This window comes from Chrysochloris asiatica, unplaced genomic scaffold, assembly GCF_000296735.1.
Source record: "Chrysochloris asiatica unplaced genomic scaffold, ChrAsi1.0 scaffold00007, whole genome shotgun sequence".
Lineage (NCBI taxonomy): Eukaryota > Metazoa > Chordata > Mammalia > Afrosoricida > Chrysochloridae > Chrysochloris > Chrysochloris asiatica.
The window spans coordinates 34,540,451-34,558,826 of NW_006408525.1; the positions used below are offsets into that span (position 1 = coordinate 34,540,451).

Sequence of the window (18,376 nt, forward strand, 5' to 3'; positions counted from 1 at the left end):
ATGGGATCTGCTAAGTAGGATCTGGAAATGCATGGGACAAATAGAAGTAAAATTATATAATAAAGTTATTTCCATGGAAAAGAGACATTGATCTTAGTTTTAATATTTAACATATTCATAAATTTAAATGTCTGTAATAATAATAATAGTTTATTAGCATCCCTGCATAAGATAAAGGAAACTGAGGCTAATGGTAGTTACAAGCTATGCTTAAAATCACTAACTGAATGACAACAGCAAAATACATACAGAACCTTTTTGTACTCACAATTCACGGTGATGGTTCTGTACTCTAATGCAAACAAACTCGCATAGAAAGTCCCTTAAGAACATCCCATGTCAAAAACATTTCATTGTGTTAAAATTTTTGTTGTTGTTCTTAAGTGCCATTGAGTCCGTTGTGACCCATAGCGACCCTGTATAGGGTATCCAAGGAGTAACTGGTGAGCTTGAACTGCCAACCTTGCAGTTCAAACTGACCTTGCAGTCCAGAACATTAGCCCACAGTGCCACAGCAGGACTCCATGTTAAGATGAGCTGGATCTTTTTGTTACAGTGAATATAAATCCAGCCCCACCTCTTAGCAGTGGGCATCACTGAGACATCTCCAGGACTAAAGATAAGGAAGTCATTATTAAGCACATTGTTCTTCCCTTAAGGCAAGACTGTGCAAAGTTCCTGGGAGCAGGGTTCTATTTTCTAAGTACCTTTTGAGAGTCATGGAATTCTAGGAGTCTAGACTTTCAGGAAACCTGAGCTCCAACCCAACCATGATTTCGTATGACTTCAGTGAGGAGCCTCATCACCACAGTTGTCGGTGCCATTCTGGATTTCAAATGGCTTTGCTTTCAAGAATCTTAGCCCTAGTTATGAACATTACTCTGATATTTTATAAGGCAAAGAGTCCCTTGTTCTAATAAGAATAGGCAGAGCTACTACTGTTCCCATCAAGAGTTGTACTTTTAAGACTCCAGATCTCTCCTTAGTGAAAAATAACTGAGATAGAAATAAAAGAGTGGGATCCTGGTGGGATTGCAGCTCTTCAGAAGCAATGAAGCTAATACAAATCAGCTAAAAGGATAGGAGGTGCCGCCTGCGCCTTTCTGGACTTCAGCTTGTAGATTTTCAGATACGAAAAGAAAAAATAGTTCAAGGCTCCTATGGTTGATCCCTAACTTGGTCATAGATTTGCTTCATCTTAGGAAATCCCTCCTACAAAGTCACATTGAATCACAACGTCCAAATTTCACTTGTCTACTACCTCCCCACCCCATATCTTTTCCCATTATTTTATCTCTTGAGATGAGGGAAGCAGCAGCTAGACTTTTCGTATTGTAGTGCTGGCAAGGTTGCAAAGTAATAACCTTACAGCACTTGGGACTAGGAAATGAGATGCATCCCATGGAGGTCAGTTCAAAAAAACCTCTTTTGAAATAAGCAAGGTCAGTCCCTTTAGGGTCCAGTTGGGAAAGTGAGGTCCAAGGACTCTCATTAGCCAGGGTTGTGTTTTCTGATTTGTATCTTGGCTATTCCCTTCATCGTTGCCTTTTCTACCAGGTGAGTTTCTTCCCCAAAAGATTGGGCCCGTCTTCTGTCACCATTAGGCCCACAGCTACTCTTAGGCTGGTGATGGGGAGGGCTAACTCTTAATGAGAAGGAGCCCTGGTGGCACAATGGTCAAGTACTCAGCTGCTAACCAGAAGGTCAGTGGTTCAAAACCACAAGCCATTCCATTGGAGAAAAATGTAGCAGTCATAAAGATTTACAGGCTTGGGAATCCACTGAAACAGTTGTATGGTGCCCTGTCGGGTCATTGTGAGTTAGAATTAACTTACTGGCAGCAGGTTTGGTTATTTGGATTTTTAACCCTTAGTGAAACTGTGCTAAGAGTAAGGGAGTGGGGACCAAACCCTCAGCTGATCATCAGACCAATGTTGTATTTTGCCATCTTGTACCCCATTAGAAAGGTAAAGTAAAGGAAGCTGCCCAGCGCTACCAGTACGCTCTGAAGAAATTCCCTAGAGAAGGGTTTGGTGAGGACTTGAAAACTTTCCGGGAACTAAAGGTGTCTCTCCTCCTCAACCTCTCTCGATGCCGCAGGAAAATGAACGTAAGTCCCTCTCAGCCCAGCTCTTGTGCAGTCCTGGGGGTTGGCAGTCCATGGCACTCACTAGCTTTCGCCAGACCCACGAAACCCTTCTCTGCCCCATTTGGAACTTGGTTGTCCTTCACAGAGCACTGACATTTGCAATTTGAAAGAAATCAAGTCTTAAGTAAAATCCGTATTTCAAAATATTTTTTCAAAAGTTAATTCTGAAAGTATTCCATAGCTTTCTGAATTTTCCGAATTCCCACTGAAAGTGATTGGAGTATTATCATCCCTCCAAGTGAGTTTTCTGATCTTGGAGAAAATGTCACAAGATTTTGAGATTCAATCAGATAATTTTAACTGTCCCCTTCTTTTCTAGCAGCTTCTATATTCATTTAAGGAAGGGATTGGAAAGAGGACTCAAGACCTTGGACTTCGGGGTTTAATATCTAAGGCTAATCTTAAACTTTTCACATCTTTCCTTATCTCTTTATTCCAGCATGCCATATCCCTCTTGTCTTGAAAGGAATCTTAGCATTCTTACTGGTCTTTTGTTATTTCCTAGTTGTGCTTGGTCCTTCTTCCCTGCCTTGTAGACACAGTCTCTGATGCCCTCGGTCACTGCTCCCTTGACATACAAACACTGCACTCAGAAACAGAAAATAGTCAAGATTCATGTCATGAATCTCTAATATCCACCAGCCTGAGGTCTCAAAGTTCCTTGGGAGATAGAAATGAATCAAGGCAAACAAGAATGTTGATCAGTAAAGAACTCAGTATACAGAAGCAAGACTTGACCCTCAATGGCAAGAGATCTGCTCTCTGTTCCAGAATTTGTGTGTATGATTTCACATCATCCATCTAAAACTTGGCAATGAACAGAGTCCTTTAGAACCATGGACCCTGCTTAGTCCATTTTGTTCCCCTGCTCACTGTTCCCACAGATCCTCAAAGCTAGGACAGAGAGCTCTGAGATCATGTTCTTCAAAGGTGCCTCAGTGATCAAGAAGATGGGAGAGCACAGAGCCCAGTCACAGCTCCTCTCTGATTTTATTTTGATCTAAGTAAGGAACCACTTAAGAGGAGGAAGAGGCCAGAGAAACTTCTGTGAAATAGAAGCTACCATTTATTATCTGCTCTGTGCCAAAGACTGTGTGCCATGCTTTTAAATGGTTTATTTCACTTAACCCAATCTGCAATGTCGGTATGAATGACAGGGTACATGCTCTGAAGGGTAAGAGTAGACCAGAGATTTGAACCCAATTGTCTTGATGTCCTTACTCCATCTAGTCTCCCCATTATTACTGCAATTGCCCTTTTCACAGACCCCCATCCTTCAGAATTTCCTAGGATGTGTTTTCAGTTGACTCTTAGAAAGCCCCGGTATAAGTGGATGCAAGAAGATGTGTGGAGGGTAGCCTGAGGGTACGCATCTCATGAGATGTGAATGATGTGTGTGTACCTCATACATGCATGTATGTGTACCTCATACATACATGTGAGTTGTGTGTGTACCTCATACATGCATGTGAATGATGTGTGTGTACCTCATACATACATGTGTAATGACTTCCAGTTTCCAAGATCAGGGGTTTTATTGAGAAGGGTTGACACTTAGCTTCTGGAAGGAAAGAACTTTCTTAGATAGATAGAAGGCAAACTTAAAATATTTTAATATCTTTTGGACAAAAATGTGTGAGTCAAAAGTTATCCGCACTCCGGTTGTATTAAAACGCATGTCTACGTCCATGGCTGATGACAACACTGAGCATGCACATGAAATGATTCTGTCAAATAGACGAATGACAGTGGATTATGTGGCAAATCAGCCATGGTTCTGCCTGCGAAAGAATCCACAACAGACTTGGGTTTTGAAAGTTTGTGCGAGATGGGAACTGAGACAACTCACAGAAGAGCAGAAACAGAAACATTTGGACATCCGCAAACAGAATTTGGACCAATAACACAAAGGAAGGTAAAAGTTTATTTTAAAAAATTGTTACTGGTGATGAGACATGGATTCATCACTATGAGCCTGAGAGTAAACGGCAGAGTATGGAATGGAAACATCCTCAGTCGTCGACCAAGAAAAGTTCAAAAGTCAAGCATCAACTACAATGTTTTGAGATTCTCAAGGGCCAGTATTGGAACACTGTCAACAAAAAAGTTCAACAGTCAACAGTGCTCCTTATAGTGAGATGCTCACTGAGGACTGCTTTCCAGTGGCATCGTGATATTGCATGACAATGCACGTCTGGACAAATCTGCCCACACTGTTGACACTCCGCAAAAACTTCGTTTTGAGGTGTTATCCTGATCTTGCTCCAGCTAACATTCACCTGTTAGGCCACCTGAAAGCAATCCTTAGAGGACAAAGATTAATCTCTGATGAAGAAGTGAAGACGGGTGCATTCGTGACTTGCAGTTCAGTGTAAAATATTTTTTAATGAGGGAATACAAAAGCTTATTGACAAATGGACAAAGTGTATTGAAAAGCAAGGAGATTATGTTAAAAACAATGTATTCACCTTTTCTAAAAGTTAATTAAAATAAATTCTACAGCCAGAGTGCGAATAATTTTTTACTTACCCTCTCACATTCCAGTGCATGGTTATAGGACAAAGGCAAAAGGAACTTTTAGTCTGTGGGCCGCATGGCTAAAGCCATGTTAGGCACATCAAGAATCCCAGGGGTTCCATCATAAATGTTAAAGAAATGTGCATATTATTTGTTTTGTTCCCAAGTTGTCTTTTTTTCATATCTCTTGAATGACTCATTTGCACACCTATTGTAATGACAGGATTTTGGAATGGCGGAGGAATTTGCTACTAAGGCCCTGGAGCTGAAACCGAAATCTTATGAAGCTTACTATGCAAGAGCAAGGGCAAAGCGCAGCAGCAGGTGAGGAGAGAGAGAGGGTGAAAAGCAAGAGGTCTATTTTCTAAACTATGGCCGAGGCAAAGTAGGCCACCCTGGGGCGTACGTGCCCAAATACCTCTGTCCCAGGGACTCTTAGTCCCAAGTGTTGGGAATGGGCCACAGAGCACAGTACTTAGCTTTTAAGACCGGCAGATCCTCCAGGCTATGGACACCTGTAGCATTTTACTTGGGGAGAAAAAGGATTTTTCTCTGTTAGAGAATGGCCCCTTTGTCCAAGAAGCCTCTGTCATGCCTTAATCACTTTTTAACCCCAAAAGTAGACATCGAAAAGAAATACCATGTAAGTAAAGCAGACTGCCACTCCTTTAGAGGGAAAAGGAGGATGGGACACTTATATTACAGGCTCCTCAGGCGTTGAGGGAATCCCTGGATTCTTCCGTCTTCCTTCTGGGGATCTCCTCAAGTCTGGTGGCATCAACCCTCCTTCTCACCTAACCTCACCACCATAGCACACACACGTACACAGAAGGTTCTTGCTGCCAGGATTGACAGGGCCCTAAAGAAACACCATTTCTCATGCCCATCTGCTGCAGTTTGGTCACTGAGCAGGAAAGGATCCCAAAGGACCTAGAGCCTGTGGTAAATGATGTTTGGACCCAGAATCTTCCACCCTGGATATTTTGTCACTGCCCTTGATGCCTCCTACCCAGTGCCCTCAGCCTTCTCCCAATTTCTGCATCGGAAAGAACTGCTTCAGCCTCACAGCTGTGACCAGAGGGAATTTGGTCCTGAAATCCACCCATGTAGAGTCTAGAGATGATGGTGGCAATGATGTTGGTCTCAACTAGGTGGGGTAACAAATGTATTACAGAAGCCTGACTATCCAATTCTCTTTCCCGCTGGATTGTTCCTTTCCCACAAGATCAATTGGCCCTTTTGCTAGCAATACTGAACAGAGAGGATGGGAAGATAACTGACAGTTTGCTTCTTCATTGGTAAACTAGAGTCTCCTTGGGGTCTATTCAGCTCCCGACCTGAGTTGCCTAGTCAGCAAGCCTACTACTTGCCCAGCTTGGACGTAGCCAAGTAGAGAAGCAGCAGTGCTGTGGGGCTGAGGGTTAGAGAGAGCAGAGGACAGGGTTTTGGATGAGGATGGAACAGGCCTGAAATTTGGACCCAAAATACTGAGATCATAAAGAAAATTTTATGCTGGATCAGCAAGATTTTGAAATATTGTAGATACTATTTTGTTGCTAAGCTACTTGACAGTGACCCTGTAAATGACAACCCCACCCAACCCTCATATTGCCTGGTGTATATTCAGGCACTAAGAAAATCTTCCTGAAGGGCCTGGCTGAACCACACAATGGGGACATTTCTCCACTGATCCCAGAGAGGCCAGAAGGAAGATGGAGGCTGAACAGGTTAGGGAATCATTCTAGACTCTTCTAGAATGACAGCCTGCCTGTTTTCTTCCTTACAAATCCAACTAAACCAAAACCCCAGACCCCTGCAGATGCCACCACAGCTCTCTGAAGTAGTGACCATGTTCTCAGTTCTTTGTGATTCAGAATAACTCCAGTTCCTGTGTTTGCATTTTGTCAAGCAGACAGTTTGCAGCAGCCTTAGAGGACCTGAACGAGGCCATCAAGCTCTGTCCAAACAACCGTGAGATCCAGAGACTTCTGATGAGAGTGGAGGAAGAGTGTAGACAGATGCAGCAGCAGCAGCAGCAGCAGCCGCCACAGCCGCCACCACCGCCACAGCCGCAGTTACCAGAAGAAACAGAACCTGAACCACAGCATGAAGATCTCTACTCCGTGCAGGATATATTTGAGGAGGAGTACCTGGAACAGGACGCCGAAAATGTTTCCATTGGCCTCCAGACAGAGGCTCGGCCCAGTCAGGGGCTTCCAATAATCCAGAGCCCACCCTCCTCTCCAGCCCATCGGGAGTCTGCCTACATCTCTAGCTCACCTCTTGGGGCTCATCAGGTTTTTGACTTCCGGTCCAACAGTTCTGTAGGTTCTCCTACTAGACAGAGCTACCAGTCCACCTCACCTGCTCTTTCTCCGACTCACCAGAACTCTCATTACAGGCCTAGTCCACCACATACTTCCCCAGCTCATCAAGGTGGATCTTACCGTTTTAGCCCCCCTCCCATGGGAGGGCAGGGCAAAGACTACCCAAGCCCTCCCCCGTCTCCTCTCCGTAGAGGCCCTCAGTACCGAGCCAGCCCTCCAGCTGAAAGCATGAGTGTCTATAGGTCACAGTCAGGTTCACCTGTGCGATATCAGCAAGAAACAAATGTTAGTCAGCTTCCCGGTAGACCAAAATCTCCGTTATCCAAAATGGCCCAGAGACCCTATCAGATGCCTCAGCTTCCTGTGGCAGTTCCCCAGCAAGGGCTCAGGCTACAGCCTGCTAAGGCCCAGATTGTAAGAAGCAACCAGCCCAGCTCAGCAGTTCATTCAAGCACTGTCATCCCCACGGGAGCCTATGGACAAGTAGCCCATTCAATGGCTAGTAAATACCAGTCTTCACAAGGAGACCTAGGAGTAAGTCAGAGCCGGTTAGTTTATCAGGGGTCAGTTGGGGGAATCGTAGGTGATGGGAGACCTGTACAACATGTCCAAGCCAGCCTGAGTGCAGGTGCCATCTGTCAGCATGGAGGGCTGACCAAAGAAGACCTTCCACAGCGGCCTTCCTCAGCATATCGAGGTGGCATGAGATACAGCCAGACCCCACAGATTGGACGTAGCCAATCAGCATCCTATTACCCAGTCTGTCACTCAAAACTAGATCTGGAACGTTCCTCCAGCCAACTAGGTTCCCCTGATGTGTCACATTTAATCCGAAGACCTATGAGTGTCAACCCTAATGAAATCAAACCTCACCCACCAACTCCCAGGCCACTGTTACACTCCCAAAGTGTAGGCCTTCGCTTCTCCCCATCTACCAATAGCCTCTCATCCTCCTCCAACCTAACGCCTACCTTCCGGCCATCTTCCTCGATTCAGCAAATGGAGATTCCACTAAAACCGGCGTATGATAGATCATGTGATGAGTTGTCACCAGTGTCTCCCACTCAGGGAGGCTACCCCAGTGAGCCCACACGATCCAGGACCACACCATTCATGGGGATCATTGATAAAACAGCCCGGACTCAACAGTACCCCCACCTTCACCAGCAGAATCGGACCTGGGCAGTGTCCTCAGTGGACACGGTTATTAGTCCCACCTCTCCAGGCAACCTGCCTCCACCTGAGTCCTTCAGTCCACCGTCATCCATCAGCAACATTGCCTTTTATAACAAAACCAACAATGCCCAGAATGGCCATTTGCTGGAGGACGACTATTACAGCCCCCATGGCATGTTGGCGAATGGGTCCCGGGGAGATCTCTTGGAGAGAGTCAGCCAGGCCTCCTCGTATCCTGACGTGAAGGTGGCGCGGACCCTCCCCGTGGCTCAGGCATACCAGGACAATCTGTATAGGCAGTTGTCCCGGGACTCTCGACAAGGGCAGACATCTCCTATCAAACCAAAGAGACCATTTGTGGAGTCTAATGTTTAAAAGACGTTTTGTTGGAGTGAGATCCATATGTTTTCACTGCACATTTTCAGGCTTGGTTTCCACATCCGAGGGAGTTTTCTGGCTTAATTTCTCATGTAGTTTCTGTGTGGTGTTCAGAGGTGGCAGCCCACATGCTGAAATCCTTTGCATGCATCCAACTGGGAAGCTGGCCTCTGGGAAGTCTGCCCCAGCCACATGCTCTCTCCCTCTCTTCAGATGCCAACGAGGAGATTTCCGTTCAGTGTGCTTTAACCCAGGGAGATCAGACACACTGGTCAGCGTTTTCCAGGAGATGTTCGCTCTCACTGATGTCCTTGTTGTGTCAGTCAGTGTCTTTCTCCTTTAAAAAGAGAAGATGTTTGTTTTCTTTTAGGAACTTTAGAAAGCGTGTGGTGCCCTTTGCTTTTGCATTCTCGTCCATTGTCACCCAGATAGCCTGTCCAGTGTGTCCTTGCGCCCGTGGTCCTCTCCCTCAACTGTCAGGTCTAGAATGTTCATCTAGATTACTGCTGGTCTTCATAGGGAGGGTAAAAAGGATAGAGGGAAGAAATAAGAAAAGCATTGTTTAAAATGGCACTCCATTGATTTTTCCAAGAAGCATTTTAGAAAACAACTAGCCCTTTACATATTTCAGTCAGCCAAGGAAATTGATTGAGAATCTGCATTTTTAAGAAGAATTCACTGAGAATTACTCTCTAGATTTTCAGCCAAAAATTAACTTACTAAAAACCACTGCTTTCCCTATGTTGGAGGAAGGGATAAGTGTCTGGGAAGAAAGAGCTGGTTCTGGGTCCTCCGTGAAAGGCGCTAGAAAAGCGCCACCTTGAGGACTCTGCTCTTTAGACCCTGAGGCATTGAGTGTCATGATCCACAAAAAGCAGATGTCTCCCAAAGGCTGGCTGGTGCAGAAATCCTACTGACTCTTCCCCTAGCGCCAAACTTTGCTCTGCTGGCCCTGCTTTTTAAAACCCATATGATAATACTGAAGAAACTGGTTCTTTGGGAAGCAGATTGCGTTCTCTTGGAACTGTAGGATTAATCCCCAGAGTTTCCATCCAGGGTCACCGCATTCTGTTCCAGAGGTTGTCTGATTCCATTAGAGATGTATCATTTACCTATCATTTATAAGGATTGTTTGTTTCTTCTTTTCTAGGAGTGTTTGTACAGGTAATAATATACGAACACCAGACACAGCACAAAGGGTTTCAGGGTGAAGAAAAACCACTTCCAGCGCTCTTTTCCAACCCTGGGTAGGGTACGTGAGATAGACAGGTGTTTTTGGTCCACTCCCTCAGTACATATTTTCTCCATCAGTGGTCATTTACTAATCTGACCTTTGCATAATTGAGGCCAGCGTCAGCTGGATGGGAAGAACATGAAAACCAAAGCCTTACACAGGCCTGGTAACTGAGTGCATTATTCTGAAAACTAAACAACCTAGCCAAACAAACCAAATTAAAACCAAATAAAAGGGAATCTGGTCTCTTGTTAGGAAGAATTCTTCTAGTCTTATTAATAAAGGGCTATAGAAAGGGCAGCTTTCTAAATACAAATCCAGATGTGGCCACACCCATTTGTAGTAGTAAGTGTCCTCAGAAAAGTTCCTAAGACATGGGAAATGTGATGCTAAGGTCAGGGACATTTCTAATTTAGATTCTGCCAAATAAATGGACCCTCTGGCTCCTGAGCCTGGACCAGGACATTTCTCTTTGCGCTAGAAACAAACAGCTGTGCTGAATCAACATCCAGACTCCTCACTTGTTCTGATGATGCTTAAAGACTGTCTCCTACTCAGACCCAGGAGGTGGACATTCATTCCTGCTTATCCTGTTCTCTCCCTCCCCTGCTCTCTCCCATCATCTTAGCCCCTTTTCACTGCCTTCTCTCGCTGAGTTGCTGCTGTGCTGTTGAGAACTGCTCAGTGTTTCCTAGGACAGTCGTCCTGCTCATGTGGAACACCACACATACCTGCTGCCTTCACCTGTCTACTTCTGCAAATGCGGCACTGATGCAGCGTCTCCCTAAGAGTCGCAGTTTTCCAGGAGGCTTAGGGTCTGTCCCCTATTGGGCAAAGCACCTAAAATGTCAACGGTCAAAATGCAGTTTTTTAGCCATTGTAAGAGGGAGTGAAATTACTACTGGGTGCCAGGTGTTTTTTGAGTAAGAACTGCCTACTGGACCCTTCTTTGAGCAGAAGACCAGTTTCTCCTTGTAAGCAGACTGCCTGTGCCCTGTTTGCTACTTCACTGCCATTGGATGATCTCGGTACTGGCTAGTAGAAATGTCTCTCCCCCTAACAACACTTGCTAAATCGACATCTGGCTTTAGTTGGGGAGGAACTTTTTCACTTGAAACTGGTAAGTTCATTCACCCAATTCACATCACTCTGAAATGGAGACCGTGGTGACAAGCTTCAGCTTAGAGGTTTCTCACAAACTTGTATGTTTGTTCCGTTTGCCTAGAATTCTTGCACTAATGGGTTTCCATCTCATCCTGTCTATAAATGGGTGCACTTTACTGTTTGAATTTATAGCTGAGAAATACTGGATAGTTAAGTGTTAACTGATGTCTTCATTAGAAAACAGCAGAGCTGCTCTTGTCATTTAGTGTATTTTTCAAGGACAGAAAGAGGGAAAAAGGAAAGAAATCAAGCAGTGGGTCACAACATTTATAGCACAAAAATAACTGTTGTATATAAGCATCAAAAACATTAAGAATTTTTAAATACAACAAAGAAAATATTTGCAGTGATTTTAAAGTGCTTTTCCAGCAATTTTCTTAGGGACTCCTGAGACATGGTTACTTTATTTACTGGATCAGTAAGGCACACAGTTAACAACTAAAACTAATATTTATTTACAAAGTAAAGGGAAAACCTGTGTAACATGAGAATTTGGCATGGACAAAATGGAGACCATTTTGTATCTGCTGTTGTATCTCTTCCGGGTTGCAGATGTGCACTATTAAAGTTCCAGATTAATAGAGCACAAACCCTTCTTGTTCCTCTTCCATGTGCCCTTCTTTTTAGATGTGTTTAACTTAAACTTGATGGCTCAGGAAAATTACACTAATTAGAATCATGTACAGTACCCCAGGTCGTTGTCCAGAAAGACAAGTTGCTATTTAGTTAAGCCTGGATTGTTAAAACACTTTTCCTAAATTATTGTAAGCAGGACAGCTCAGAGAAAGGTATTCTCAGTCCTTATATTGTATAGTAGTTTATGAATCCCTTCTCTAAATATTGGTATTTTTATATTCCAGAGATATACCCAATAGAAAAAATAATAATAATCAGTATCTAATTTAATATCCATAAGTATTTTTCCTTAGAATTTAGTCATAAACAATAAGGACATGTAGGCGTCATCTGTGCGTCACCATGCTTTACCACTAGGTGTCACTGTGGCTCTGCACCAGGCTTCTCTGGTAGCAAAGAATGGCAGCAGGTAGTCCCATAGGCTCTGAGGGTTCAGGAAGAAGGAGACAGAAGACTTGGAATGTGCCAGACAAGTGACAAAATGAGCTCTTTGAACACTACCTGCTTTGGACTTGAAGCCAGACAGAGGCTGGGAGGAAACTGAGTAGAAGTCTCAAGTTGTGGTGGTTGGTGGTATGTAGAGGACCGCTTCCCCAAGAACACTCCCCTCTCAGCTCTTCTCCAACTCTTTTAAGGTCCAGAGGTGTCACATTTGGGTGATGTGATTCAAAGATAGCTATTTTTCTACTGCTGAAATGCCTTGGATAAAACCAGTTCTCTGAATTAATACAAAAAGTAAAACAGGTGCCCCAGTGGGCAGGATGTGTCCACCTCTGTGCCAGTCTGCTGGCGAGGCATTCAAAGCTCAGCAGCCTCGTCGACCCCACTTGTCTATTCTTGGGCTGCCCACTTCTCAAGAAGCCAGCCTGCAACAGCATCCAGCTGCTGCTCCCACCCCCAGGGCTGCGCTGCCCTGCCCTGCCCTGCCCTGCCCTGCCCTGCCGCATGCTCAGTGGGAGGTGTGGCTTACTCTCCTTTCCCTCTAGGAATTCCAGACCATCTATCATGACTAACAACACTGAACAAAGGGCTTAGGGGTAAGAGCTACCTACAAAGACGTGTCATGGAAACCTTCACCATGCAATGCCTTGAACTCGGCTCTGGCTGCTCCCAAGAAAAGGTGGCTGGCTGGGGGCCTGGACACAAGCACAATGGGGCTGGTGGAGCCACTGTGCAGAGCTACTTGAATAATCACTGGGTCTTCATCAATTCCTTTTCTAATACAGACCATTCAAGGGCTGAAGTGTTGGTAACCTTCCTTTTGGTGTCCAATGCCTCACCGCTGCTGAACCACCCCGAGATGCTTGTGGCCACCTGGTGACCACAGTCAGAGCTTTGAAAGTCAGTACCAAATGAATGCAGAATTGGACACCAAAAACCAAGTGTTACTTTTATGTTTCCTCACCCGTATCATCTCATCTCTTCTTGCTGACTGTGATGCCCACACTAAGCTGAGCTGTCAGGTTTTAGCTGGGTGCAAACAGATGCAGGCCAGTGTCGCACTCCATTTTCGGACAGACTTACTCTGTGGAAAGGAAGTAGCCTAGCTGACAGAATTTTTCTTTTGCTAATCGCTAACAACAACAACAAAAAAACAGACTCTGGTTAAGGGGACTCAGTTGCTTCAGTACCCAGAATCAGAGAAAAGTGAATTCTGAAAACTTCAGTACTTGAATGTACCTGCCTTATTGTGTACCAAGTTAGTGGGGTGGGTTGTGGGGGGTAGAAATACAGAATGCTGGCTCCAGATTGCCACTTTGTTCCCAGGTTGTTTTGGAAATCCTGTAAATGAACACGTCCTGTTCTCTGGGTTGGGTTGGGCTTTCGTTTCCCTTTGGCTGATTCCTGCTGAGTGGGGCCAGTTCCTTGTCAGGCTCGGGGGCTCGGGGCAGGCACCATTCTCAGGCCTGGCTGCCTTTCCATATCAGCACAGCATCTTTGTCTCTGTTCTGTCTCCTCCAAATCCAAGATGATTTTAATTAGTACAGACATGTACAGTCTACAATTAAAGAGTGATTTGTATTAATATGATTTTGATTCTAACTCCTCTTTGCTGTCCTTTCAAGACACTTGCTGGAAAAAGCTTTAATGCACTTAAGTTTTCCTTTAGGTTTTTTAGGACTCAGATGTAAAGGACTTTCTCTGTACAGTATATTATCCAATGCATGTTCTCTATCCTGATATATCGAACACCACACAGTTGTGAACTTGTGCAGTGGGGTTGCCCCACGCCCAGCAGAGGCTTCTAGCCCCCTGTGTATAAGGGAAGACATTTCCCTTTGCTGTACTTGCCTGAGCAGTTTTATTGTCTGTACACGTGAGCTGTGTGAGATAGATGTGAAAAGTTTCAATGAATGCCTTTTCCTGCCCCATGTACACAGATCGTCATCTGTACAATGAACTGTCTGTATGAAAGCAAATGTACTTATTTATAAATGGTTAACATTGGACAAGCGTGGTCACTGTGGTGCTTTGCCCCTCTGGTCACACCTCTGCAGGAAGCGGATCGGCAGCCCTCATGCCCTCACGTAGGCCTGTGGCTCTAAGAGCCTCCGCCCAGGGAAGGATTTGGCCACATCCTCCATGATTTGGCTGGTCCATTATGGGACATCAGAGTCATTGAGGCGGTCACTGAGCCTTTGCCAAGGCTCCACTCTGATGGGCACTTGGAGCTGTGCATGAAGACGATGGTTCTGAGGGTCTCTCAGCAAAGGCTCAGTGTGTCCAGTGTCAAGGGGAGGCTCTTTCTTCAATAGAAGAGTTCTTCAGTCATACCAGCAAGCACTGAGCTCTCTCCATGTTGCATTGTGACAGCCAAAACTGTGCCCCAAAATCCATGGCTGAAGTGGGGTGACAGTTCTAGCCATGGATCCAAAGTCTGGCTTGGTCAAAGCTAGAGGCCCACTGCTTTATTTTTCCTTCAGAATATGGCCAGGATTTCTACTGCTCACCATAGAGAGGACTGCGGGTTTCCTGAAACTGGCTTACAAAAAGGGGCCAGCACTGAGCCTACAGCCTTTCCTGCCCAGCGGCTGTCTCTTTGTCTACTTCAGGGACTAGCAACTTCCTCTGGCTAAACAAACAGGCCTGATGTGTAACTATAGCCATTTCCCCAAACAACCAAAGCTGGGCTCACACGAAGACCCCAGGGCATGAAGACTTCTCCCAGCCTGGATCCCAGGACTGCCTTCAAAGAGAAACAGTAGTGCAGACTTGGGGGAACTGCCCACTCAGTCTGAGAACCATTCTAGGCTACTCCAGTTATTTCCTGAAAACTCAGAAATGAGTAAGTGGTTGGCAGAAACCACAGCTGCTTCCTTTAAGAATGCCCAGGACATTTGGAAGAAAGGTAATGATCCCTTAAAAAAAATAATTCTTAAAAGGGATTTTCCCAGAACCTGAAGAAAACGCCACTCGGTAGAAGCAAAGAATGAACTTGGCTGAGACCTTTGTAGATTCTCAGAAGAACCAAACCAGACAGCCGTCCACCTCTTCAGTTCTTCCCAACAACCATCCTAAACTAACTTAGATGGGCCACTGTGCGCATGTGCCGTGGGGAGCTGGACTCCCGCCACTACGCTGGAACAAGCAGGCAGAAACTGAGGAAGGGGGGCAGTGTCATCTTTCAGCTTTAGAAACAAAATCTGGAGGAGCACGAAGAGACTTGGCAACTCAGTCATTCTCTTCCCAGGAATAGGCTGTGGCTGTTAAACGCCATCAAGTCAGTTCCAACATATAGAAACGCTCTATAGGGTTTCCAAGCAGCAACTGGTGAGCTTGAACTGCTGACCTTGTGGCTCAAACCAACTTTGCAGTCCAACGCATTAACCCACAGCGCCACATCAGAACTCCAGGAATGGGATAGGGTATTCCTATAGTGTCTGCACAGAATTAGGATTTTTTTTTTAAAGGAGATCCCGCCTAGGACAGTGTTGCTTGTTCCCTTGAGACACCCATCCTGTCCCATTAGTTTCCTGTAGAGGAAATGGTAGAGAAGCTGCCCTCCAGAGGGAGTCTGTCCGCTTCCTCAGAGGATTTGAATAGTCACAAACTGAGGAAAATGACCCATGAGATTATGAGGTCAACCCCAAAAGCCAGAAGTGAGATGGCATGTAAACAGGGTTAAGGGCCCTCAGCCCAATCTTGACTGAGAAGTCAGCTGGTGAGTATCAAACAGTGTGGTATGAGGACCACAGAGAAGCTTTGATGCAGGGGACTGTCCAGCTGCATTAAGGACAGGTCTCAAACTCTAGCTGGACACCAGAGTTTATACAGAAAACCATTTGAAATGTCAGAAAGTATTCATGTTATCAAAGAACTGTTTACCTTGTTAGAGGAGCCACGATAGGGTTCCTTTAAATCATGAGCTGCCTGACAAGTTTTATTTTAGGAAAGGCTTCTAACCAGTTCTTCCTGGTTCAGTCATGGCCAACAAAGACGGACCTGAATTTGTAAAACATGGTTGCATAGAAATGATAACTAAAACAGGAAAAATTAACTGGTCAGCACCCTGCTAGGACCGTAATCTCCCCTTAGTTAACAAGGGCAATGTGCACGGTGCATAGCTATCAGCTCTCTAGAACACAATTGGGAACCATGGACCCAGGCTCAAAGATGGCAGCTGGCCACTTTGAATGTGTCGCTCTCCACAATCCTTGTTGCTAAGTGCCAACTCATAGCAACCGTGTATAGGGTTTCCAAGGAGTGGCTGGTGAGTTTGAACCACTGACCTTGTGGTTCAGACCGACCTTGCAGTCCAGCGCTTTGTCCCACAGCGCCACACTCCACAGCCCTAGCAACAAATAATCCTGTCTCCTCCATCAGGCGCCTGAAAGGGTTTCCTGTACTGCATTTGAGTCTTAAGGTCTAAGACTTTGACCCATCATTTTTTCTACTCTGGTTACTATAATTCACCCATATTTTACAAATTCAGATCTGTTCCAATTTTGCTGCATCAGTCATGACTGAACCTGTTCGAACCGTTCAAAACCCTGGTTTGAGATGACAGTGCTTCTTAGGAGCCCCCAGTACAAGACGTGCATCCAAACTGACCACAAACAGCGTCTAAGCCATAATCAGAGTTTTGTTCTTAAAGCACTGCTCCTCTCAGTAAGTAACAAAGACCTGTTCAAAGAAAACTCTTCGTGGATACGGAGGGAAACTGCTTGCTGTGGTCTTACCAGGTCCTGCGGCTCCCCCCTGCGCCGTTCCCTGTGGGTTATCTCACTGCATGGAAGAGCCGAGAGACTGGACAAGCACAGGGCCATTTCAAAGCCTGCATCGTGATAAATGTCAGTAATCACTTTGCCTTTCTGTGCTCGGTCTGCAACAATTCAATTTCCCTCACCCCTCAAACCAACTCATCAGACTCTGCTAAAAGCCCTGGCTTCGTTTATTGCCACGGTAAATGAAGATAATAGGCAAGAGGTTTGCTGTAGACATTTATTGAATCATCTATTACACCAACAACACATTATACTGAACAGAAGATTGGCCGCAGGCAGAACAAACCACCGAGGAGAGGAGCAGGGGGAGGGGGCGCCTTTGGCTCTGTATTCTCCAGCGTACAGTTTGGAAAATGACCAGTTTACAACTTCTGTTGCAAATCCAAGGTTTCGTTTCTCATCAGTGGCTTTATGACAAGAGACACACAATTGGACTGCAGCAGTTGCTCTAATGTGGGGGTTTTCACATGTAAACATTCGGGTGCCAGGCAGCTGAAGCCCTGATAGAGCCCCTGCCCCCTAGAGCACAGTTGCCCGGAGGAGGTCACAGAACCCATAGGAAAACCAGCCACTGGAAGGCCAAGCATCATCAGAGACTAGCGCCCATCTCTAAGGCAGCTATTAAAACGATTCCAATTTAGGGTGTTTATTAATTTCTAAATTTATGTAAACTCTGTCTGCTTCCAACTATGTTGTCCTCAAAATCCAGAAAATGAGGAAAACAAGGAGAGTGCTCGCCAAATCTAAGCAAGTATCTCCAGACAAAAGCCAAACAGTGACTCAGCTAACTGAACAACACACTTCACTGGGGACCAGGGGTGGGGGTGGGGATCATCCAGATACCACCCCAGCACCCAACTCATCATCCTCCTCCAAAGATGGACACTGGGTAAAAACAGAAGCAGGGGCCTCCCCATCAAAGGAGGCAACAGTGGCAACTCTTTTTCATTTAAGAAAAAAATATATATATATCAAAGCAGTGCTGTGCCAGCAACAAGCGAGAAGTCCAGATCCTGGTCTAGGGGCGGGGAGTCGGGGGGGTGGGGGGGTGGAAGGCCCACCGACCAGCCCACGGGGGACCATCACAGAAAAGGGAAGGCGGGGGGGGGGCTGACTGCAGGGCTTCCCCGGGGTCAGTCCCTCCCACTCTCCTGGGGAGCCTAGCTCTGAACATAGTTTACACATAGTATCACTCACTCCCAGCACCAAAGGATAAGGCTTCTGATGTGAACACAGACTGGTCCTTGAGGCCCTCAGCCTCCCCAGCAGCCCTGCCCTCAGTGAAGCCCCAGGGAGGTGGAGCCATTTGTCTCCTTTAGGGATCCATTCTTCAGCGACAGGACTTAACTACCCAAAGCCTTCTCCGTGTGACGGGACAGGAGACTCACAGACCACTAGGATTAGTCTAAAGCAGCAGTAAAACGAGAAAGCAGAGCAAGGCCAGGCCCAAAGTACACACAGATGCACCCTACTCCCCAGACACACTGTAGGAAGCCACTCATCCTGAAAAATGCCTCAGCAGGGCGTGAGCTGACAGACAACACAGGTGAGGGGGAGGCCTAGGCACACG

General features: G+C 45.7%; 1 protein-coding gene across 1 annotated transcript in view; it reads left to right on the forward strand.

Annotated features, from left to right (window-relative positions):
• Positions 1-8,544, forward strand: part of TANC2 (tetratricopeptide repeat, ankyrin repeat and coiled-coil containing 2) — a 401,543-nt gene extending 392,999 nt beyond the window's left edge. The window contains exons 23-25 of the mRNA XM_006833558.1: positions 1,964-2,110; positions 4,890-4,990; positions 6,579-8,544. Coding sequence (XP_006833621.1) covers positions 1,964-2,110; positions 4,890-4,990; positions 6,579-8,544 — 2,214 coding nt within the window. The remainder of the gene's footprint in view (positions 1-1,963; positions 2,111-4,889; positions 4,991-6,578) is intronic.
• Positions 8,545-18,376: the final 9,832 nt, after the last annotated feature.